Source organism: Capricornis sumatraensis, chromosome 4 (genome assembly GCF_032405125.1).
Source record: "Capricornis sumatraensis isolate serow.1 chromosome 4, serow.2, whole genome shotgun sequence".
NCBI classification, from domain to species: Eukaryota; Metazoa; Chordata; class Mammalia; order Artiodactyla; family Bovidae; genus Capricornis; species Capricornis sumatraensis.
The window spans coordinates 158,556,357-158,580,240 of NC_091072.1; the positions used below are offsets into that span (position 1 = coordinate 158,556,357).

At 49.3% G+C, this 23,884-nt stretch overlaps 1 protein-coding gene across 1 annotated transcript in view; it reads right to left on the reverse strand.

Annotated features, from left to right (window-relative positions):
* Positions 1–23,884, reverse strand: part of EFCAB6 (EF-hand calcium binding domain 6) — a 232,641-nt gene that overhangs the window by 185,556 nt on the left and 23,201 nt on the right. Inside the window, exon 6 of the mRNA XM_068971554.1 lies at positions 13,816–13,882. Within this exon, the coding sequence (XP_068827655.1) occupies positions 13,816–13,882 (67 nt within the window). The remainder of the gene's footprint in view (positions 1–13,815; positions 13,883–23,884) is intronic.

Consider the following 23,884-nt stretch of genomic DNA (forward strand, 5'->3'; position numbering starts at 1 on the left):
CAATGAGATATCACCTCACACCTGTCAGAATGGCCATCATCACAAAGAACACAAATAACAAATGTTGGTGAGGATGTGGAGAAAGAGGAATCCTCTTACACTATTGGTGGGAACATTAATTGGTACAGCCACTATGGAAACCAGTATGGAGGTTTCTCAAAAAAAAAAAAAAAATAGAACCACCATGCTGCTAAGTCGCTTCGGTCGTGTCTGACTCTGTGTGACCCCACAGATGGCAGCCCACCAGGCTCCTCCATCCCTGGGATTCTCCAGGCAAAGAACACTGGAGCGGGTTGCCATTTCCTTCTCCAGTCCATGAAAGTGAAAAGGGAAAGTGAAGTCACTCAGTCGTGTCCAGCTTTTAGTGACCCCATGGACTACAGCCCACCAGGCTCCTCCACCCATGGGATTTTCCAGGCAAGAGAACCGGAGTGGGGTGCCATTGCATGACCGAGCAATTTCATTCCTTGGTTCAGATCAGTTCAGTTCAGTTGTTCAGTCGTGTCCGACTCTTTGCCACTCCATGAACTGCAGCACGCCAGGCCTCCCTGTCCATCACCAACTCCCAGAGTCCACCCAAACCCATGTCCATCTAGTTGGTGATGCCATCCAACCATCTCATCCTCTGTCATGCCCTTCTCCTCCTGCCCTCAATCTTTCCCAGCATCGGGGTCTTTCCCAAGGAGTCAGCTCTTGGCATCAGGTGGCCAAAGTATTGGAGTTTCAGCTTCAACATCAGTCCTTCCAATGAACACCCAGGACTGATCTCCTTTAGGATGGACTGGTTGGATCTCCTTGCAGTCCAAGGGACTCTCAAGAGTCTTCCAACACCACAGTTAAAAAGCATCAATTCTTCGGCGCTCAGCTTTCTTTATAGTCCAACTCTCACATCCATACATGACCATTGGAAAAACCATAGCCTTGACTAGACGGACCTTTGTTGGCAAAGTGATGTCTCAGCTTTTTAATATGCTGTCTAGGTTGGTCATAACTTTCTTTGCGAGGATTAAGTGTCTTTTAATTTCATGGCTGCAATCACCATCTGCAATGATTTTGGAGCCCAGAAAAATAAAGTCAGCCACTGTTTCCACTGTTTCCCCATCTATTTGCCATGAGGTGATGGGACCGGATGCCATGATCCTAGTTTTCTGAATATATATCCTCAAAAAACCAAAACCACTACTTTGAAAAGACACATACACCATACATCCCAGTGTTCACAGCAGCACTATTTATAATAGCCAAGACATGGAAGCAACCTAAGTGTCCATCAACAGACGAATAAATAAAGAAGATGTGGTATAAAAAAGAAAGAAATTTTGCCATTTGCAAAGCAACATGAATGGACTTGGGGGGCATGATGCTAAGGAAAGGAAGTCAGATAGAGAAAGACAAATGCTGCATGATATCACATGTGAAATCTAAAAAATTATGGCAGACCAGTGAATACAGTGAAAAAAGAAGCAGCCTCATAGATACACAGAACAAACTAGTGGTTACCAGTGGAGGCAGGGGAGGGGCAATACAGGGGTGGGAGATATTAATGCAAACTAGTGGGTGTAAAATAGGCTCCAGGATGTGTTCTACAACACAGGAGAACAGCCAATATTCTGTAATAACTGTGAATGGAAAGCAACCTTTACAAATTGTATAAATTTTTTTTAAAGAGAAAGAAAGGTAGAAGGGAGCTGGCCTGCTCCCAGGAGCTGCTCACCAGCTGGGGAGACTGGAGCTGCAGGAGCAGGTGAGGGGGACAACGGGGGCGGGGCACCGGGAGAGAGGGGAGGGTGAGCCCTGAGCTGCTCCGTCTCCCCGGGAAACCACACAGTTCAGGGCCCCTGAAGCGCCATCCCTGTGAGTCCCCGAGTGCCCCATGAGCAGTCACAGAGGAGGCCAGGGGCGGGGAGGCCCCCTCTTCTTCCTCAGCCCTCATCACACCCCTGATGAACCAGGGAGAAAAGAGGCCAAAGGGGGGAGAAGGGGCAGGTCCCATGCCCACCCCCCGGGGCCCTGGGGTCTGGAAGGAGAGCGGATGGGCTGCTGAAGCTGGCAGGTGTAACCTGCGCTGGGCCTGTTATCCCCGGACCCTCTGAGACCGCCTTCCTTCCGGGAGGCGGCAGATTCGCCAGCCCCTGCTTGGGAAGCAAAGAATCAAACTGCTTCCTGTTTGTACCCCCGCTGAGTTCAGACGGGTTCAATAAACTGCTAACAGTGGATAATTCTTACTCCACGGTTCTTTGTTTAAAATTCTCTTTATGGCACTGGGAAGGGAGCTCCAGGGGAGAAAGCTGTGAACCCAAATAAATATGACCACCCAGACTTGAAAGGAGGTGAGGAAGGGCCTTCTGTTCCCTCCCTGGAGCCCAGAACCCGCCCCCCAACCCCCGCATCCAGGCCTGGCTCTGTCGGGGCCCCTTTCTGGGGTGGCGGGGCTGGGGGATGGCAAACCCTCCTGGGCCCAGAGGGCAACAGCCTAGAGGTTTTACCAGGGTGCGGCCATTCGAACGGGCTCCTGTTAGCTGTTTCCTGTTTCCTCACCTGGAGCCACCTTCATCAGTGGTTTCCAGCAGCAGGGGGTTGGGGGCCGCAGCCCACCCACCTGCCTGGGGCCGGGGGCGCTGGGGGGGGGGCCCTTGGCCGGCCCGTGTCTTGGCTCCTCAGCGGAGCTCGGGGTTCGGCTGCCACCCTGTCAGTCTGGCACCTTTCTGCTGCCACGACGAAACTCATTTTAAATTTAAGGAGTACACTTCTCTCTCTTTTTTTTTTTTAAATTGAAGCCAAGGAAAAAGATTTCTCTTACAATAAACACATCAATGCTCATTTTCCTTATTATTCTACTTTTGGCTATTTCGTATAAAATCTTTAATTAAAGTTTTTCTTTGAAATTGTCATTATCAACCCAGAAGAAAGAAAGGGGAAAAATAAAAAAGAACAACACAGCTGTGCAGATATGAAGCGCTATTCAGGACTAAATGAACTGGAACGGAATAAGTAGCTTGACTGTTATGTTCTTGGTTTTGGCTCTGTATTCTCAATAGCACAGTCTAACTTGTCACTTTATATCGATTCCATCTGTTTACACTCTGCAGAGTATTGGCTTCCTACCGTGAACATTTCCTATTTACCAGCTGGTAGAGATGAGCCAAACCAGATAGGAAAAAATTAGACTACATTCAGAGCCTCATAAACACAAACTTTCAATTTGGGGACGTGTGGGAGGCGCAGTGGCCAGCATTGCTCACCTTTAACAAAGGGGCCGACTTCCCTTCCTGCTCCTGCGATGTCCCCACCCTCCCCTGTCCCCGACTTCTGAGAGGACTCGGCATTGACTCACTGGAGGGGCGCAGAGCCTGTCTCTACCAAAGAGTGAGCAAGCTCACACAGAAAGACATCAAAGGAGGCCCGTGAAAACGGAGAAAAGGGATCAGATCTGGCTAAAAAAGAGCCGGGTGGAATTCTCCAGGCCAGAATACTGGAGTGGGTAGCCTTTCCCTTCGCCAGGGGATGTTCCCAACCTGGGGATCGAACCCAGGTCTCCTGCATTGCCAGTGGATTCTTTACCAGCTGAGCCACACGGGAAGCCCATAAAGTGGAAGTCGCCCGGTCGTGTACGAATCTTTGCAGCCCCGTGGATTATATACAGTCCATGGACTTCTCCAGGCCAGAATACTGGAGTGCATAGCCTTTCCCCTCATCAGGGTGGGGGCGGGGAGAAGAGCTAAAGCCACCTAAAAGTCACCGTTGCTGTGCTGTGCTTAGTCGCTCAGTCATACCTGACTCTTCGTGATGCCATGGACTGTAGCCCACCAGGCTCTTCTGTCCACGGGGACTCTCCAGGCAAGAAAACTGGAGTGGGCTGCCATGCCCTCCTCCAGGGCATAGTTTCTACCACAGAACAAAAATCCAGCTCTGGTTTGGGGTTTCCTTGCAGCCACAATGAAAAGAGAAACTTTCTGTATATACACCACATATATCTCCCCCGACCTTTGACTTTCATTTTTAAGATGCTCACCTGCCACAAACGGCTTCAGTTCAGTTCATTTCAGTCACTCAGTCGTGTCTGACTCTTTGCGACCCTGTGAACTGCAGCACGCCAGGCCTCCCTGTCCATTACCAACTCCCAGAGTTCACTCAAACTCATGTCCATTGAGTCCGTGATGCCATCCAGCCATCTCATCCTCTGTTGTCCCCTTCTCCTCCTGCCCCCAATCAGAGTCTTTTCCAATGAGTCAACTCTTCGCATGAGGTGGCCAAAGTACTGGAGTTTCAGCTTTAGCATCAGTCCTTCCAAAGAACACCCAAGACTGATCTCCTTTAGAATGGACTGGTTGAGCAATCCCACTGCTGGGCATACACACCGAGGAAACCAGAATTGAAAGAGACACGTGTACCCCGATGTTCATCGCAGCACTGTTTATAATAGCCAGGACATGGAAGCAACCTAGATGTCCATTAGCAGATGAATGGATAAGAAAGCTGTGGTACATATACACAATGGAGTATTACTCAGCCATTAAAAAGAATACATTTGAATCAGTTCTAATGAGGTGGATGAAACTGGAGCCAATTATACAGAGTGAAGTAAGCCAGAAAGGAAAACACCAATACAGTATACTAAGGCATATATATGGAATTTAGAAAGATGGTAACGATAACCCTGTATGTGAGACAGCAAAGGAGACACTGGTGTATAGAACAGCCTTTTGGACTCTGAGGGAGAGGGAGAGGGTGGGATGATTTGGGAGAATGACATTGAAACATGTATAATATCATATAAGAAACGAATCGCCAGTCCAGGTTTGATGCAGAATACAGGATGCTTGGGGCTGGTGCACTGGGATGACCCAGAAGGATGGTACGGGGAGGGAGGTAGGAGGGGGCTTCAAGATGAGGAACACGTGTACACCCGTGGCAGATTCATGTTGATGTATGGCAAAACCAATACAATATTGTAAAGTAATTAGCCTCCAAATAAAATAAATAAATTTAAATTAAAAAAAAAAAAAAAAGAATGGACTGGTTGGATCTCCTTGCAGTCCATGGGACTCTCAAGAGTCTTCTCCAACACCACAACGGCTTAAAGATATCTAATCGGAATTCTATCTACTCACTGAACAACCGACACAGCTACAAAATAAGCCCCAAGAGGGTGGCAAATCTAGAAGGATCTAGATTCGTGTCTCTCCTTCTTCCTAACCACACCCACAGGCCTGGGATGGGAGCTCCTGCCCAGACACCATGGCCCACGCATGCTGGGACCCCTGTCACCCTGACCCCAGAACTCATACAGCTGCACCCCAGGAGAGGCAGGCAGGTCCCCCAGGACCGCCAGGACCCCACACAGCAGAGGTGTGCAGCAAGCACAGTCTGGGGATGCTGCTAAGGGACTGACTATCCTGGGACCTGCCAACAGGCACCCCAACCCCAGCTGCTCTCCCCTCACGTGCAGCCCTCCTCTGTGACGTCATCGCCTGAATCCTCTGCTCTCAGGCCATCACCCCATCAGGAACATCAACAAGCTGCACCACCACCCCGTGCCCCATGCTTTAGGGTTAACAATAGCTCACCTTCAAACACCTCCACCCTTTTCTCTCGTCTGCATTTCAGGAGTTGCTCTGTCCCTTCTGCCTTGAGAAACAGAACTCGGTGTGGAGCGGTCACAGAGCTGGTCTCCTCCCCGGCCCGGCCACGCGTCCCCTGCCCGCTTCACCTCTGCGCCCTCTCCTCCCGCCGGGCTGCAGTCCTGAGTGCCGCCCCGCGTTCGCCCTCTGCCCTGTCCTCAACGTGGATGGAAAGCCCATCCACGGTCCAGCTCAAGCTCCACTCTCACCCTCCTCGTGGTGTCTCTCGTGTGCATGCTTCCTGCAGCACCTTAGTTACTTCTCCTGTAAATACTTACTGAGCTCAGATCAGGTGCCGGGGTCTGTTCATGGCACTAAAGTGCCAACAGGGAGCAGGGTGGGGAAGGCGCCCACTCCCAGGAAACGCCTTTCCTAGTGATGGGCAGATAAGCAAAACCTCAGGATGTTCTGAGTGCTGAGCAATTGTAGATGGTGTAATCCAGAGACTTTCGGGGGTGGAGGCGTGCCACTCCAGGGGGGCAGCTTCATGCTGAGTGCAAAACACCCGGGTGCTTGTCCGAATTTCATTCAGTAAGTGACCAGTAACCATGCGGCGTCTTAAGCAAAGGAGTCAGATGAGACCTGACTCACGTTAAGAACAGACGGCTCTGGTGTCGCAAAAAATGGAGACTGTGAGGGGCAAGGCGGGCAGCAGGAAGAACCACCCAGGGGTGACTGGCAGGGCCGTCCAGGGGGGCCACGGGGATGCAAAAGCACACGGGGCTCTGATACGGCAGAGGCTGCAGCAGACGGGACTCGCCGACGGACTGGAGCCACTCGCCGAGATGGAGGGAGGTCCAGGGAGGAAGGCTTCTTGGGCGGCGTCGGCGAGACCGTTTGCCCTGGTTTGGTCTGTGGACAGTGGTGAGTCTGGAGATGCAGATGGAGGCAGAAACGCGGGGGCCAACAGCACGCAGCCCGCGTAGTAGCTTTAAACCGTAGATGACCGAGCACTTTCAATTTTCCACATTAACTCCCTGGTTTTATCCACTCCAAATGCAAACTCCTAATTTTCTGAAAGACTTCCGTGGGCCTTGCACTATGGTAAGTTCACTTTATACTTTTTCCCATAGTCTCAACAATATTGGAAAAATCTTGGAAAACTGCTTCCCCATTTCACTGCTGAGAAAACAGTTCCCAGAGAAACTAGCTTGCTTGGGGGCCACTCAGAGAGTGTCTTGGTTCAGATGCACACTCAGCCAGGGGTCCGGCCTGCCCTCCAACCGGCCTGCCCCCCAACACCACTGGCCTGTCCCCCTGACACCACTGCCCTGTCCCCCCAACACCACCGGCCTGCCCCACACAACTGCCCTGTCCCCCCAACACCACCGGCCTGCCCCACACAACTGGCTTGTCCCCCCAACACCACCAGCCTGCCCCCCAACACCACCAGCCTGTCCCCCTGACACCACCTGTCTGTCCCCCCGACACCACCTGTCTGTCCCCCCGACACCACCAGCCGGTCCCCACGACACCACCAGCCTGTCTCCCTGACACTACTGCCCTGTCCCCCCCACACCATTGGCCTGTCCCCCACCCACTGGCCCGTCTCCCCCACACTGTGCTGTTTTAAACATTTATTCCTGCAATCTTGTGTTGACTTGCCACATGTAAGAAAGATTTTTTTAAGATAAACTTAGACTGAAAAAATATAAATTCTGACATAACAGCATCTTTGATTAACTTTCCTGATGAAGCCTTTAGTAAATTAATAATAGAGTAACCAAAAATAGGTCCTGGGGTAGGAGCATTTTCAATATCTTTTTTTAAAATAAAATGGCAGCTGATTATTTTGTTATGTGAAATGCTTGAGATCAAAATGTAAGCACAGCTCTTCATTTAGCTGCACAGAGACACAGGAACAAGAGCTGTGACATTATTAATCACTATATTCGGTTATGATTGATAGGCTTTTCTGCAGGAGGAGAAAGTGCCTCAGATACAAGCTGTCCCAACAGCCCCACGATATGCTAATATTTTCTTCAGATGAAAGAGGAGATGTGTTCAAATACCTGCTATAATAGGCAATTAATACCAAGTGCACCGGAGGAGAGATGATAAAAGCGGGATTAGGAGAATATTACGAATTAACCAAAAGCTTGTATGTTTTAGTAAATGGCCTCATTTTGAGCCTGACACAGTCTTTTATTAGGCAAACAGGCTGTATTCTGATACATTCGTGCGTGCTAATGTGGTGTTCTAATGTTAAGGTATGTTTATGAAATGGCTGTGATCCTAACGACTGTTTCTTTATTCCTCAAGCGATAATTTTTTAAATCTCTTTTTTAAGAAAATCCACCTATTTAAGAAAATGAATATACCCATCACTTGCATGTCTTCACTTTTGTGACGATATTACCGAGCAAGCAAGCAGCTTAGTGCCTCTAATTATTTACTAACTGCTCCTGAAATGACTGAGCTGCATCTGTGCGACTCCAAGGCACCGGGGTGATCCCATAAAAACCCGTGTCAGTTCACTCGGTGTCCCACAGACAGGCTCGTCGCGGCTGACTGGGTCGACCAGATGTTCTGACATCACGGCACCCAGACTTGAAAGGCATTCTTGATGGGGTGGTGATGTGGTACGAGAGCCAACGACCTAGGGCTTTGGGTGAGGTGTGTTTAGTTTTCCTTTTTTTTTTCTCATGTCTTTTGTTTTGTGGTTTTTTTTTTCCCTTTTTAAAAAAAAATTTTTATTTTTACTTTATTTTACTTTACAATACTGTATTGGTTTTGCCATACATTGACATGAATCCACCACGGGTGTACATGCATTCCCAAACATGAACCCCCCTCCCACCTCCCTCCCCACAACATCCCTCTGGGTCATCCCCATGCACCAGCCCCAAGCATGCTGTATCCTGCATCGGACATAGACTGGCAATTCGATTCTTACATGATAGTATACATGTTTCAATGCCATTCTCCCAAATCATCCCACCCTCTCCCTCTCCGAGTCCAAAAGTCCGCTCTACACATCTGTGTCTTTTTTGCTGTCTTGCACATTCTTGAATTCTAGTCTTCAATTTAAAACAATTTTTTTCTTGCCTGTGGAGGGGAGGAGACTCATCGTGACCTTTCTAAACACACACTGAAGTTCTTACATAACTGAGAACAGCTTCCTGTGTCCTGGCCATTCCCAGGACACAACTTACAGGGAGCATCCGCCCGCCCCCCAGCTCGAGGGCAGGACGAGATGATTCTCTTCCCCTGCTCGCCCCTTCTTTGACCTCCACCTCACGCTCATGTCAGGAGTTGACGAAAGATGACACAGGGTCAAAAGACCTGAACGTGGTTGCCCTGGCAATGCCCTGCAGCCTGGCTCTGGCCCTGTTGTCCTGACAGAGTCCTCACCTGAAGCCGGTGGAGAACTAAGTCCTAGCTCTCGGGTGCTGCCGCAGCTGCAGGACAGGCTAGGGCCCCACAGGGCCGACAGGAACGTAAGCAACTGAGGAACTGGGAACGAGTGCGAGATGGGCAGGAAAGGGAAAGAAAACTCCCAAATGCCTGTTTGAAGTGGATGCCACACAACCAACAACGCAACTCTGGGGTTAGCAAACAACCTCTGCTCGTTCATATGGCAGTGATCAGGGAGGCTTCTCCGGGACCGGCCGGGTCCACCTCCAGACATAAGCAAGAGTCACATTTGCTACAGGCAAACGAGGTATTGGGGCTTCCCAGCTGGCACAGTGGCAGAGACTCTGCCAGCCGATGCCAATGCAGGAGACCCGGGAGACTTGGGGTCGATCCCTGGGTCGGGAAGATCCCCTGGAGGAGGAGATGGCAACCCACTCCAGTATTCTTGCCTGGAGAATCCCAGGGACAGAGGAGCCTGGCGGGCCACCGTCCACGGGGTCAGACAGCACTGAGCGACTATACACGCACCCACACACAAACGACATGTCACTGCCTTTCCTAAAGGGCCTCCTTGAGAAGCAGGGTGGCTGGTGATTAGTAGCCAGGACCCCAGAGCCAGCTGCCAAGGCAGGAACTGCAGCTCCTCTGTCCCCAGCTGTGCACACAGGGCTCAACTGCTCAGCCTCTGTTATAGCTTCCTCCACATCAAGAAGGGATCCCAGGAGCACCTGCCCCAGGGGGCTCTCCTGGAAACTGAATATGTAAACACAGTAATGCACTTGGAACAGCTCCTAGTAAATGCTCAGTCTCTGCCACGTCTTATTGGTATCGCAGCTGGCAAAATCCAAAAAATTACATCACTGTCCAAAGGATTAAGGCCCGGCCAGCCTGCGGGTCCTTTTGCTGGGTGGCTGAAGCAGACACTGTCAGTCACTTTCTCCAAAGCCACTGACGTCTGCCCACCCCGTCTCTTTCTAACGAAACCCTCCATCTTCCATTTGTTCAGATATTAGCTCCCACCCGCCCTCAGCCCATGGTCACATGCCTCAGGGAAGGGAGTCCAGCCACTGCACCAGGGAGTGACCAGGGTTGGCGCAACACCACCACCAGTGACGGGTTTGTGCGGGGACAAGACCCTGGGCTATGAGTCATGAGGAAACGTTCCACCGTGTTTAGGGAGAGTCATACTGGCAGAAAGGGCATGCTGGGAAAAAACCAAAACCCTGATATTGCAGTATCCATGTGTCAGACCTGGAATGCTGGCCGCCTCCTGGTGACTGGAGGAGATGTAAATGAGCAGACCCTGATCTACGCTCCCTTCAGACTTGGACAAGACGAGAAGTTCCTTATCATCTCAGCTCAGTTGGACATTTCTCAATAGGCAGAACAACCAGACACCTTGGTGGCGGTGGCTGATGGGCTGCCACCTGGAGATGGGTAAAGGTCCCACAGGAAAGGTTACAGGAGGGCCTGGCAGGACAGATCAAGGGACGGATATTTATCGAGCACCCACTGTATCCAAGGGCGTCGCTGGCATTACTCCCACTCATTCTCGTGGCCGCTCCGGCAGGTCGGTGCTGTTGCCTCGCCTTCAGAGATGGTGGCAAAGAGCAGTGACAGGCCTGAGGGCCCGTGGGCAGGGGCAGACATGGGGCTTCATGCCAGGGGTGCGTCCTGCCCACTGAGCCCTGCTGCCTCCCAACAGACTGAGACCACGAGGTGTCTGCAGACCAGGGAGCTTGACAGCAGCCAAGGAGACACCCACCAAAGGCACAGAAGCCCAGGGACACAGTCATCTCCGTGACCCGGGAGAAGCCAGGGCTGAGAGGGGAGGGCAAGCGGGGGCGCACCAGACACAGAGTGCCCACGGGGCAGAACCTGGGCGCAGATCAGACCAGGACCCCGGACCCGGAGCCTGAGGATGGCACCCTGGGGACCGCCTGGGCGTGCAGAGCTTCCTCCTCCCCGATACGGGGCCCCCGGACGCAGAGAGCAGCCTCCTCATGTGAAGCCCCGGGTCACAGTCCCCGAAGGGCGGAGAGTCTGGACCCAGAGACCACCCTGTCTATCTCCGCCTTGATGGGAGGGAGAAAACGAGGCTCAGGGAGACCTGGGGTTCAACTGAATGTGAAGACACACTGGAGGGTCTAGTGAAAGGGAAGCGAAAGTGTTACTCGCTCAGTTCGGTCCGACTCTTTGCAACCTTAAGGACTGTAGCCCACCAGGCTCTCTGTCCATGGGATTCTTCAGGCAGGAATACTGCAGTGGGTTGCCATGCCCTTCTCCAGGGGATCTTCCCGTCCCAGGGATCAAACCCGAGTCTCCTGCGCTGCAGGCAGAGTCTTTACCATCTGAGCTATTGGGAAATCCCAGGAGACTCATAGGGAGGAAATACAGTTGGAGGTAGAAGTCCCAGACTAGGGCGTTTGGAAGGTCTGGTTGTTATGGTTGTTTATTCGCTAAGTCACGTCTGACTCTTTGCGACCCCATGGACTATATCCCCACCAGGCTCCTCTGTCCAGGGATTCTCGAGGCAAGAATACTGGAGTGGGTTGTCGAGCCCTCCTCCAGGGCATCTTCCCGACCTAGGGACTGAAGCTGCATCTTCTGCACTGGCAGGCGGATTCTTCCACTGAGCCACCAGGGAAGCCCCTTGGAGGGCCTAAGTGAACCTGAACTAGGGCAAGGCTGAGGAACCAGCCATCAGACCACGCTCACAGCAGAAGAAATCAATTGAGATACACAAGCACTGGGGTTCGGGCAGTTTGGGGTGCCAGCAGCTAACTGCCTGTTGGTTTAGGACGGCTAGACCACACACACATTTAGCAAAGTCTGGCTCCCAAAATTCACAAGAGACATTTGCATGCATTCTTGGCTCCAGTGAGGCTCGTGGACTTATATTTAAAACAAAAGCATTAGCATCTCTCACTCCCCAAATGTGTGGCTCACCCAGCAATGACAACATATGTATGAAGACAGTCTTCTTTCACTAATTGCTAGGTGTTCCTCTCTGTCACCAGTGCTCGAGTGTGGTCCGACTGCAGGACCTGAGTGGCAGCTGGAAACACACTACTGCACAGCCAGCAGCCAAGGAGGGTATTGGGTTTGTTCTGTTTATTCTGGGCTCCGTGGGAAGGGATGACATTCATGAGTTCCTACCTGTTCGTCAAGGGAAACTGTAGTAATCACCATAATAATGACAGATGGCATCGCCTAAGTGTTCCAGGCCCTTTATACCAGAGGTTTCTAAGCCACACAACAGCACCACGAGATGGGTGTTCCTATTCCCAACCACGGATGAAGGAACTCGACGGCAAGGACTTTCCCAAGACCACCAGCTGGTCAATGGCAGAGCCCATCCCAGGCCACCTGCCAGCCCAGGGCCAGGGTCGCCGGTCGAGCTGGGGCTCCAGCTTGCGTGGGCCTGACTGCTCGGCAGGGAGAGCCAGGGAGCAGGCGTCCCCTCCCCCACCTGCTCAGCCCTGGCTGTCACCTTTCTGTTCTCTCCAGAACCAGCCGAAAACTGCCCTGGTTGAAACTCACTCTTAGTGGGAGGGCTTTATTGGAAGGAGGCTGGGATGAAAAGACAGCTGAGATGAAAGGACAGCCAGCCAGTGGGAAGTCCCCTCCAGCTTTCCTCTTGGAAGCCTCACTTTCAGTACCTTACAAGCCGGACCTGTGTCCACAGGCTCCCCTAATCGTCATGCCACATTATTGATCCACAACGGCATCTAAGTTGACAGGATGACCATCGTAAACAGCTGACTGTCCCAGGATAATTTCATGATTAACACAGTTTGTGAAGAGACAAATTGAGGACATATACCATAAATAATATCCAGCGTGTTATGTATCTCTTACAGAATAACAAGTGAACGACAATGGAAGCAGCAAGTAATTGTACCAGGGTTCCTACTGATATAAACGACAGAGAAAGCAGATTTCTGGGAGCACATAATGCTGAAAACTTATCACACTAAGATGAATTTCTTTCTGGTGTTAACGGCACAAGCCGGGAGAACATTTTGTGGGGTTTAGACAAACATTTTGTGGGTTTCTGGCTCTGTTTGATTTGGAAACGTATGAAAATCTCAGAAGAGTTCAAAAAGGAAAGAAAATTTGTCACATTTCTAACCAACATATTGAATCAAGTGAATTAAACTATGATTCTCAAACTGCTCATGTAACTGAGCAGGCTCACATGCATCTTAAATAGGGGTCCGAGTCCAACCCTAAACGCTGTGAACACCCCTCCCTCCCGAGCTGTGCCCTGCTATCCACCTGTAATCGGCGAACAGGAACGAAGCTACATGCTCCTTCCTAAACACACGTGGGAGCTTTTGTGGCTAAATTACTCCATACATAAATGTCTATCTCCCTGCGTTGCTCTGGTTATTTTTACCATGCTGCTCTTGATTGGCACTTACTGCTGAAAAGTAACAGTTTTCTCATTCTAAAGAAAACCTTGCCTCGGTTGTAGACAGAAACCAAAGGGCCACCGTGCGGATGATGATCCAAAGTTAAAGCACAGGTAATTAACACTCCAGGACTTCGGCCGGCGTGGTTCCTCACAGAGGATGCCATCGGAGCGGGCGAAGGCGAGGGAACGCGGGCTCTCACATGCCATCTATTGAGTCAGGCGACTTTGACATGAGAACGCAGATGACAGGACCCAGCTCATTCTGCATCAGCTCCATCAGCTCCCTCTGCTAGCAGTTACTTTTGACAAGCGGCAGGGTGGGGGGTGGGGGTGGGGCGGGCGGGGGGTGGGGGTGGGGTGGGGCGGGCGGGGGGTAGGGTTGGGGGGCGCAGAAGAACTTTGAAAGATCTCTATTACCTTTTCTCCTACTTGGGCCTCGAGCTCTTTTAACGTCCGACAGCCATTCATTTCATTCTCACCTCTCCTTAAAGACAACAATTAAAAACCTCTTGTTAGCATGTTTTCACTGAATTAACGTTTACATAGGACACACAGAGATGAAAATGATAAGAATTTCTACACTGCATATTTTTAAATGCAAGGTGTTTCTTATGTACTACCGTTTGCCAGAAGTGTGAACTCAGGCAGGTTACTTAGCTTCTCCAGGCCTGGGGCCCCTCATCTGTAAAATGAAATACAACATCGACACCTCCCAGGGCAGTGCAGGGACTGAGTTAATTATGGCCTGCACTCCATGAGGCCTCATTCCATGGGTTAGCAGACATCCCGCTTTACAGAGGAGGCTGGGCAGGCCGAAGGTCATGATAGGGAAGTGGAGGCCCAGTCTTCAGACGCGGGTGGCCTGGCCTTGCCGCCCCCTCCCCACCCAGGGCTGCAACACTGCATTCTGACCCTGCGGGCTCCCGTTCACGCCGCAGTGCATGCTGAGCCTTGCCGAAAAGGGCTGAGCCTGGCTGGACGTCTGTAACCAGCCGCTTGGCTCCATCTGCCTGTATTAACTCTGATTTTGCATTCTTTGTCCACCCATAGACCACTTCAGACTCCCTTTGGAATCAACCGTGGGGGCTAGGATGGGGACAAAGAATACCAGATGCCACTTCACAGTATTTATCCAGCACCTCCTGCACCCAGGTCTGGACAGCGTGTCGAGTGGAAGACCATTTCCAGTCTTGAAGAAGCTTAATGCCAGTGACGGTGACAGACGGGAAATAAGCAAGCAGATAAGCAATGTTCAGTTCAGTTCAGTCACTCAGTTGTGTCCGACTCTTTGCAACCCCATGGACTGCAGCACGCCAGGCCTCCCTGTCCATCACCAACACCGGGAGTTTACCCAAACTCATGTCCATTGAGTCAGTGATGCCATCCAGCCAACTCATCCTCTGTCATCCCCTTCTCCTCCTGCCCTCAATCTTTCCCAGCATCAGGGTCTTTGCAAATGAGTCAGCTCTTCGCATCAGGTGGTCAAAGTACTGCAGCTTCAGCTTCAACATCAGTCCTTCCAATGAACACCCAGGACTGATTTCCTTCCCGATGGACTAGCTGGATCTCCTTGCAGTCCAAGGGACTCTCAAGAGTCTTTTGCAACACCACCGTTCAAAAGCATCAATTCTTTGGCACTCAGCTTTCTTTATAGTCCAACTCTCACATCCATACATGACTACTGGAAAAACCATAGCCTTGACTAGACGGACCTTTGCTGGTAAGTTGATGTAATAAGAAGTGCTGTGAAGACAATAAAGGCAGGCGGTGGGAGCAGGGTGGGGGAGAGACAGGGTAAGAAGGAAAGGCCCGTCTCCTGGACAGGGTGGACAATGGGGCATTGGGATAGAGACCCACACATTGAGGAGCCAGGAGCCACTCTCTCGGAGGAACAGCTCTCTGAGCAAAGCAAAGGGAGCACGCAGCGGCAGGAAGCCCAGAGGTGGCAGGAGTCTGGCACATCCCAGGGCTGGCACTGCGGGGGCTGGGGGACCAGAGCCCACTTAGCAGGGCCAAGGAACACGGGGTGAGCTCAGAGATGGAGGCAGGCACCAGCCCGGCGGTGCAGGGGTCCCTGATGAGGAGCCTGGACTTCACAGTGGGACGAGGGGAAGATACTGGAGTGCTTTAAAGGGAAATTAACTTCATTTTACATAGAACGAAATGGGCTCAGAGGAGTTGAGTGCTGGACCCAAGTTAAAGATGAAACCAGGAATCCAGCCTTACAATTCTCTGTTAAATGTCATATATTTAATACTGTTCTCATTAGGTATTGAAGAGATACAAAATACTACAGGTAGCATATGTTTCAGATTTAAGGAGTAAAAGGTAGACATACCTGCGTACCCCCCATCAGCGGGCCCAGGGGCCCAGGGAGGCTGCCCCCCTCAACCTCAGCCTCCTCCCTCCTCCTCCCGCCTCTGCATTTGGTCAAGGCAGTTCCTCTGCCACCCCAAACTCCATCTCCGTCTCCTTCAAGGGAGCCCCGTCCATTACCTGATACTAACTCAGTGACTCCAGCTTTCTCTGGATTGGTGTTTCTTGGAATGGTATGTCTTTTTAAATCTCTTCACTTTTAACCTTCCTATAAACTTATGTTTAGGTTTTTCTTTTTGTGGACTTTACATTTAAATGGAATATTTATTTTAATTACTGATATTTTCAGGATTTCCATTTGTCCTGCTTCTTCTGATTCTTCTTGCCTTCTTTTGGGTTGATCTAATGTTTATCAGTTTTTGTGCCTCTTTTTTTTTTTTTTTTGAGTTTGGGAGTTACACAGTCCATTTTTAATCGTGTAGCAATTGCTCTGGAAATGACAACCAGCATACTTGTCAAAGGGCCCCTCTTCAGACGGCAGTGCAGGAGATGCAGGTTTGATCCCGGGGTTGGGAAGATCCTCTGGAGAAGGGAATGGGAACCCATTCTAGTACTCTTGCCTGGAGCATCCCAGGGACAGAGGAGCCTGGCGGGTACAGTATCCATGGGGTAGCAGAGTCGGACACGATGGAGCAACTGAACTGAACTGCGTTCTTTAGATCAACAGTCCTAGGAAGGCAGTGATGGTCTTCCAACACATCATAGTTATTCATCCATTCTAGAGTCACTTTTGAACTTCCCTGGTGGCGCAGTGGATAGGAATCTGCCTGCCAATGTCGGGGACACAGGTTTGATTCCTGGTCCGGGAAGACTCCACACGCCACAGGGCAGCTAAGCCCGTGGCGCCACACTGCTGAGTCCGAAAGACGCAGCTACGGAAGCCTGTGGGCCCAGAGCCCGTGCTCGGCGACAGGGACGCCACCGCAGTGAGAAGCCCGCACACTGCAACGAAGACCCAGCTAGCCAGAAAGAAGTAAATCGACAGATTATTTTTGAAAAGTCACTTTTGTGTAAGTGTTGCCCTTTGGCTTCTTTTTTAAATCTTTTTTTTTTTTTTTGGCTGCATCACACCACACAGCATCTTAGATCCCCAACCAGAGTATCAAACCCTGGGCCCCTGCAGCGGAAGAGCAGAGTCTCAACCACGGCACCATCAGGGAAGTCCCCGTTTTACTGTTTTTGGATCTTTTGGTCCTTGGGGTTCTGCCCCCACCTCTGTTTTAAATCTTGCTGGAGACTTGGCTTCTTGGATCCACAGGACAGCCCCTCCCATCGGTGGGCCGGGCCGGGCTGTGGTCTCTGTGCGTCACTCCCGTCCTTTGTCTCGCTGCGCTCTTTGTAAGAGCTCCAGTTACATGTTCTGTGTCTGTGCTACACTCTGCCTCATGGTTCTGACCGATCTTCCAGTACACTTATTTCTTTGGCTGCATCTCATCTGTTTATTAAATTCATTGCTTTAAATTGTTACTATGAGATGTAACCCTGACCCAGAAAAGTATGTACAGCACATAAGCATAGTTTGCTTACAGTTGAGGCAAACACCTGTTTAACAACTTCTCAAATTAAGAATGAGAGTTGGGGCTTCCCCGGTGGCTCAGAGGTAAAGAATCTGCCTGCCAATGCAGGAGAAGCGAGTTTGATCCCTCGTCCAGGAAGCTCCTACATGCCGCGGAGCAACTAAGCCTGTGTGCCACAACTACTGGGCCTGTGCTCTGGAGCCCGGGAGCCGCAACTACTGAGCCCACGAGCCGCAACTACTGAACCCGTGTGCCCAAGACCTGTGCTCCACAAGAGAAGCCACCGCAGTGAGAAGCCTGCGCATCACAGCTAGAGAGTTGCCCCCTTTGATGCAACCAGAAAAAAGCTCATGAAGCAACAAAGACCCAGCACAGCCAAAAATAGATAAATAAACACAATTTAAAAAAAATAATAATTTTTAAAGAATTAGAGCCAAATACAAAGAGGCCCCATCTGCCCTTTTCCAGTTTAAATATTTTCTCTCCTCCTCGTAGTAACCACTCTCCCAGCACTTAGGATATCATTTACTCTTCAGTTCAGTTACTCAGTCATGTTCAGCTCTTTGCAATCCCATGAACTGTGGCACACTAGGCTTACTTGTCCATCACCAGCTCCTGGAGCTTGCTCAAACTCATGTCCATTGAGTCGGTGATGCCATCCAACCATCTCATCCTCCGTTGTCCCCTTCTCCTCCTGCCTTCAATCTTTCCCAGCATTAGGGTCTTTTCCAAGGAGTCAGTCCTTCACATCAGGTGGCCAGAGCATTGGAGTTTCAGCCTCAGCATCACCCCTTCCAGTGAATATTTAGGACTGACTTCCTTTAGGATGGACTGGTTGGATCTCCTTGCAGTCCAAGGGACTCTCAAGAGTCTTCTCCAACACCACAGTTCAAAAGCATCAATTCTTCAGCACTCAGCTTTCCTTATGTCTAACTCTCACATCCATACATGACTACTGGAAAAACTATAGCTTTGACTAGACGGACCTTTGTTGGCAAAGTAATGTCTCTGCTTTTTAATATACTGTCTAGGTTGGTCATAACTTTTCTTCCAAAGAGTAGGTATCTTTTAATATCATGGCTTTAGTCACCATCTGCAGTGATTTTGGAGCCCCCCCCAAATAAAGTCTGCCACTGTTTCTATTGTTTTCCCATCTATTTGCCATGAAGTGATGGACCATATGCCGTGATCTTAGTTTTCTGAATGTTGAGCTTTAAGCCAACTTTTTCACTCTCTTCTTTCACTTTCATCAAGAGGCTCTTTAGTTCTTCGCTTTCTGCCATAAGGGTGGTGTCATCTGCATATCTGAGGTGACTGATATTTCTCCCGGCAATCTTGATTCCAGCTTGTGCTTCATCCAGCCCAGCATTTCACATGATGTACTCTGCATATAAGTTAAATAAGCAAGGTGATAATGCACAGCCTTGACATATTTTTATCTTCATTTACATTTATATTTTATCTTCTTATAATTTTACCACCTAGGTAGTATCCTTAAACAAAAAAGTTCAGTCTGTCTGGTTTGAACTTCACATGTGAACAGAAGTATTTGTTCACGTCTTCCTCCTTCACTCAGTGTTACATCCACGAGAGTCATTCAGGCTGTTGACTATAGGTGTCGTTTGCTGGTTGTCATTGGGCTTCCCCTTGTGGCTCAGCTGGTAAAGAATCTGCCTGCAATGGGGGAGACCTGGGTTTGGTACCTGGGTTGGGAAGATCCCCTGGAGAAGGAAAAGGCTACCCACTCCAGTATTCAGGCCTAGGTCTATAAATGGGCCGCAAAGAGTCAGACACAACTGAGCAACTTTTCACTTCACTTCACTTCAGTTGGTGTTTTTGCAACCTCTTATTCAATAAATATATATTAAGCACCTTTGTTGTTGCTGTTTAGTCACTAAGTCATTTCCAACTGTTTTGCCACCCCAAGGACTGTAGCACGCCAGGCTGCTCTGTTCATGGAAATTCCCAGGCAAGAATACCAGAGTGGGTTCCATTTCCTACTCCACGGGGTCTTCCCAACCCAGGGATCGAACCCGTGTCTCCTGTGTCTCCTGCATTGGCAGGCAGATTCTTTACCCTTGAGCCACCTGGGAAGCACATTAAGCACCTGATCTGTTGCAAGCACTCTCCTAGGGACTTGGAATACATCAGTAAGTCAAATGGATAAAGTTGCCTGCCCTTGTGGAGCTCACGTTCTATGTTGAGAAAGTCACACTTGTGTGTTAGCCTCAAGAGTGTGGGTGGAGTGACCTACAGGCTTATCTGGTGGAAGCATTGCAGACACTGGGAACCACCAGTCAAAAGTGCCAAGATGGGAGCAAAAAGAATGTCATCAGTTTGGGAACACAATGAACAAGAGCAGAGCAGCAGAGTCCCATCAGGAGGCCAGCCGGATCACAGAGGGCCTTGCAGTTTCCGTGGGATCACCTGCCTTTCGTTGGTAGCATATCTTCTAGCATTTCCCTAGTCGAGATCTGCAGATGAACCATCTCAGTTTTTGTCTGAAATGTCGTTATTTAATCCTCAGGCTTTTTTTTTTATGTTTCTTGCTGCCTTTAATCTTCAAAAATTCAAAGATGCTGTCCAGACCTTGAAAGTGAGAGTGCTACTTGCTCAGTCGTGCCCGACTCTTTGCGACCCCGTGGACTGTGGCCCGCCAGGCTCTCCTGTCTGTGGGATTCTCCAGCCAAGGATACTGGAGTGGGTTGCCATGCCCTCCCCAGGGGATCTTCCCAACCCAGAGATGGAACCCGCATCTCCTGTGTCTCCTGCATTGGCAGGCAGGTTCTTTACCACTGAGCCACCTGGGAAGGATATTCCAATGCAAAGGCTGCTTCGTTTTCCTACAAGTCAGTGTGAAGAAAGTTTACGAGATGGAGGTGAAAGGTAACCTTGAACATCACAGGCAAAGGAGCCAGATGTGGATCCCTTTTCCAAACAGTCTGATCCCAGTGGGTGAGCAGACACCATGGCAAGAGGAGGAAAGGCGGCCAGGGGTTCCCACAGAAACAGCTCTCGTTCTTATTCTTACAAATATAGCTTTAAAAAAAAAACCTAGGAAGGCGAGTGTTTTAGCTCAGCACACTGCAGAGCTTCTCCCACAGTCTCATGCCTTTCGTTGTCACTGTTGAGACATCACTGTCAGTCTAATTGTTACTCCCCTGGAGTCAACCCCAGTTTTCTTCTCACCGCCTTAAACATTTTCTCTTTGATTTTAACGCTCTACAGTTTCACTGCGATATGTCTAGATAGGCGCCCCTGTTTATTTATCTGGCTCGAGATTCTAAACCATTACCTTTTCAAATACAGTCCCTGTCCCACTCCTTCTCCTACATATCTGGAAATCCGCCAAGAAGTATCACTGGGCCTTCTCTTCCCGCCTCCCATGTCCTTATTCCCGACCACCATGTTTTGTATCTCTGTTTCTGTGCTGCATTCTGGACACCACCTTCAGGCCTGTTTTCCACTCCACTGACGCGCTTTTCAGCTGTGGTGACTCCACTCTTTTCACCCATCCACTAAAATTGTACTCCACAGTAGCTGTTACCTTTCGGTACGAGCAGTTCCATTTTGTGTTTCTTCAGATCTTTATTTTTGTTGCCTCTTGTTTTGCATTCGTGTATTGAATCCATTCTTTCATTTCTTTAAAGATATTAAAACACTGGTTTTAGATTCTGTATCTGATAGGTCCAACATTGCGCGTGTTTGCAGATCTGATTCTACTGGATACGATTTCCATTTGTTTGCGGTCCTCATTCTTTGTCTCTTCATATGTCTTCAAGGTTTTCTGTGTGACACTTTATCTGTGGTTTTCTTTAAGGGCTATGTTGTAGATGTATCCCTCCCTTGAAGGGCACACCCAGTCCAGGACCAGTTTTAAGGAAATTCCTAGCCTGAGACTTTTCAGACCACACAGGTAGCATGATCTTAGGTACAGATCTTCATTAACATTGGCTTGTGATCACAATCTTTCCTCGCTTCACCCAATGCCAGTGTTGAAATTGGTAGGTCTCTGTGATGCAGATCTACATTTTGATAATTATCCTTACAGGACGGTATAGGGGTCCCCACTGTACAGGTGCTGGTCTTCTCTTTGGCTTTTCCACCTTGGATACACCCTGGAGGCTTCGTCTCTTATCCCTTTCACTCCAAAGACCAAACAAAACTGGAACACCAATTCACCAAGATTTGGCCAAGACTTTATGGCAAAAACTGTCTTTATACAAAACTTCTCTAGATTCCAGTTCTTACCACATGCTTAGCCTCTAAGAATTCCTTCCTCTTTCCAGCTCAGTAATGCATTAAAATATTTTACCTTTAATCCACCATTTTAGTTGTTTTCAGTGGAAGTGTTGTTCATGGAGGTAGCCTACCATAGTACTAGAAACAGAATTTTCTGTTCACTCTAACTGAAAGTGAAAGTGAACTCGCTCAGTCGTGTCCGACTCTCAGCGACCCCCATGGACTGCGGCCCACCAGGCTCCTCTGTCCATGGGACTTTCCAGGCAATAGTACTGGAGTGGATTGCCATTTCCTTCTCCAATTCACTCGAATACATGGCCTTAAACAATAAGATCATGGCATCCAGTCCTATCACTTCATGGCAAATAGACAGGGAAACAGTGGCTGACTTTATTTTTCTGGGCTCCAAAATCACTGCAGATGGTGACTGCAGCCATGAAATTAAAAGACACTTAATCCTCGCAAAGAAAGTTATGACCAACCTAGACAGCATATTAAAAAACAGAGACATTACTTTGCCAACAAAGGTCCATCTAGTCAAGGCTATGGTTTTTCCAGTGGTCATGTACGGATGGGAGAGTTGGACTATAAAGAAAGCTGAGGGCAGAAGAACTGATGCTTTTGAACTGTGGTGTTAGAGAAAACTCTTGAGAGTCCATTGGAGTGCAAGGAGATCCAACCAGTCCATCCTAAAGGAGATCAGTCCTGGGTGTTCATTGGAAGGACTGATGTTGAAGCTGAAACTCCAATACTTTGGCTACCTCGTGAGAAGAGTTGACTCATTTGAAAAACCCTGATACTGGGAAAGATTGAGGGCAGGAGGAGAAGGGGATGACAGAGGATAGATGGTTGGATGGCATCACCGACTCAATGGATGTGGGTTTGGGTGGACTCTGGGAGTTGGTGATAGACAGGGAGGCCTGGCGTGCCGCGGTTCATGGGGTCGCAAAGAGTCGGACACGACTGAGCGACTGAACTGAACTGAAACAATAAAGAGAATTTAGCTTCATGAGTAAGCTGGAACTCTTTCTAATTTACTTTAAATATTCAGTCTTTTGTGTTTAAGAAAGCAACGTATGATACTTTTCATCTCAAATTATTAGACTGAGATTTCACAATTGAACAAAAACAAAAAAGAACTCTCCGCTTTTAGTTTTTTCCAACTGTTGAGCTTTTTCAGCAACGAATACTCAAATTATGTTACTTACCCCCCAGATGGGGATGGTTTCATTAGGCCAAGAGCATGAATATGCGTATGGAATGACCAGTCGTTCTTCTGAATGAGTCTGGAAGTTATCCTAGCTCATCACCAACAGAGCATCAGCAGATCGCAAGCCCCAGATCCCAGAGCAGATAATACTTTGTCATTCTTGGTGGAGCTGCTGCACTGATTTTTTTTTTTAAGTGTTAGTCACTCAGTCGTGTCTGGCTCTTTGTGACCCCGTGGACTGTTGCCTGCCAAGCTCCTCTGTCCATGGGGTTCTCCAGGCAAGGATACTGGAGTGGGTTGCCATTTCCTTCTCCAGGTGATCTTCCCGACCCAGGGATCGAATCCAGGTCTCCTGCATTGAAGGCGAACTCTTTCACCATCAGAACCACCAGGGAAGGACACAAGTTACCATCTTAGCCATTTTTACAGCTCTCTCAGTTGGTAAAGAATCCACCTGTGATGCAGGAGACCCCAGTTTGATTCCTGGGTCGGGAAGATCCACTGGAGAAGGGATAGGCTACCCACTCCAGTATTCTTGGGCTTCACTTGTGGCTCAGTTGGTAAAGAATCCGCCTGCAATGCCAGAGACCTGGGTTCAATCCCTGGGTTGGGAAGATCCCCTAGAGAAGGGAAAGGCTACCCACTCCAGTATTCTGGCCTGGATTATTCCATGGACTGTATAGTCTGTGGGGTCACAAAGAGTCGGACACGACTGAGTGACTTTCACTTTCAGTAATGTGAATATATCCATACTTCGATGCAAGGGATCTCTGGGACTTGCTCACCTCGCAAAACAGAAACTGTACCCAGTAATCAGCAATCCCCCTTCCCTCTCTGCAAGGCTGCACTAATTTTCACAACTGAGCTACATCCAAGATGGCTGCGATCATGAAAGTCACAATACCAGAATGTGCTAATATTTCAGAACCAAGTTTAATTCTCTTAGAACTGTTTACACAATTCCTGAGAAAATGAAGCTTCCTCATTTAGAGGCAGAATAATCTGAGTCAATAATTTTTCTACTATAAAACAATATTTTCTATACCACACACTAGAATCAAAGAACTTTACAGCTGACAGAGACAGTAAAGTTCAGGCTTCAGCACTCTCATTTTGCAGATAAGGCAAATGAGCCCCATGC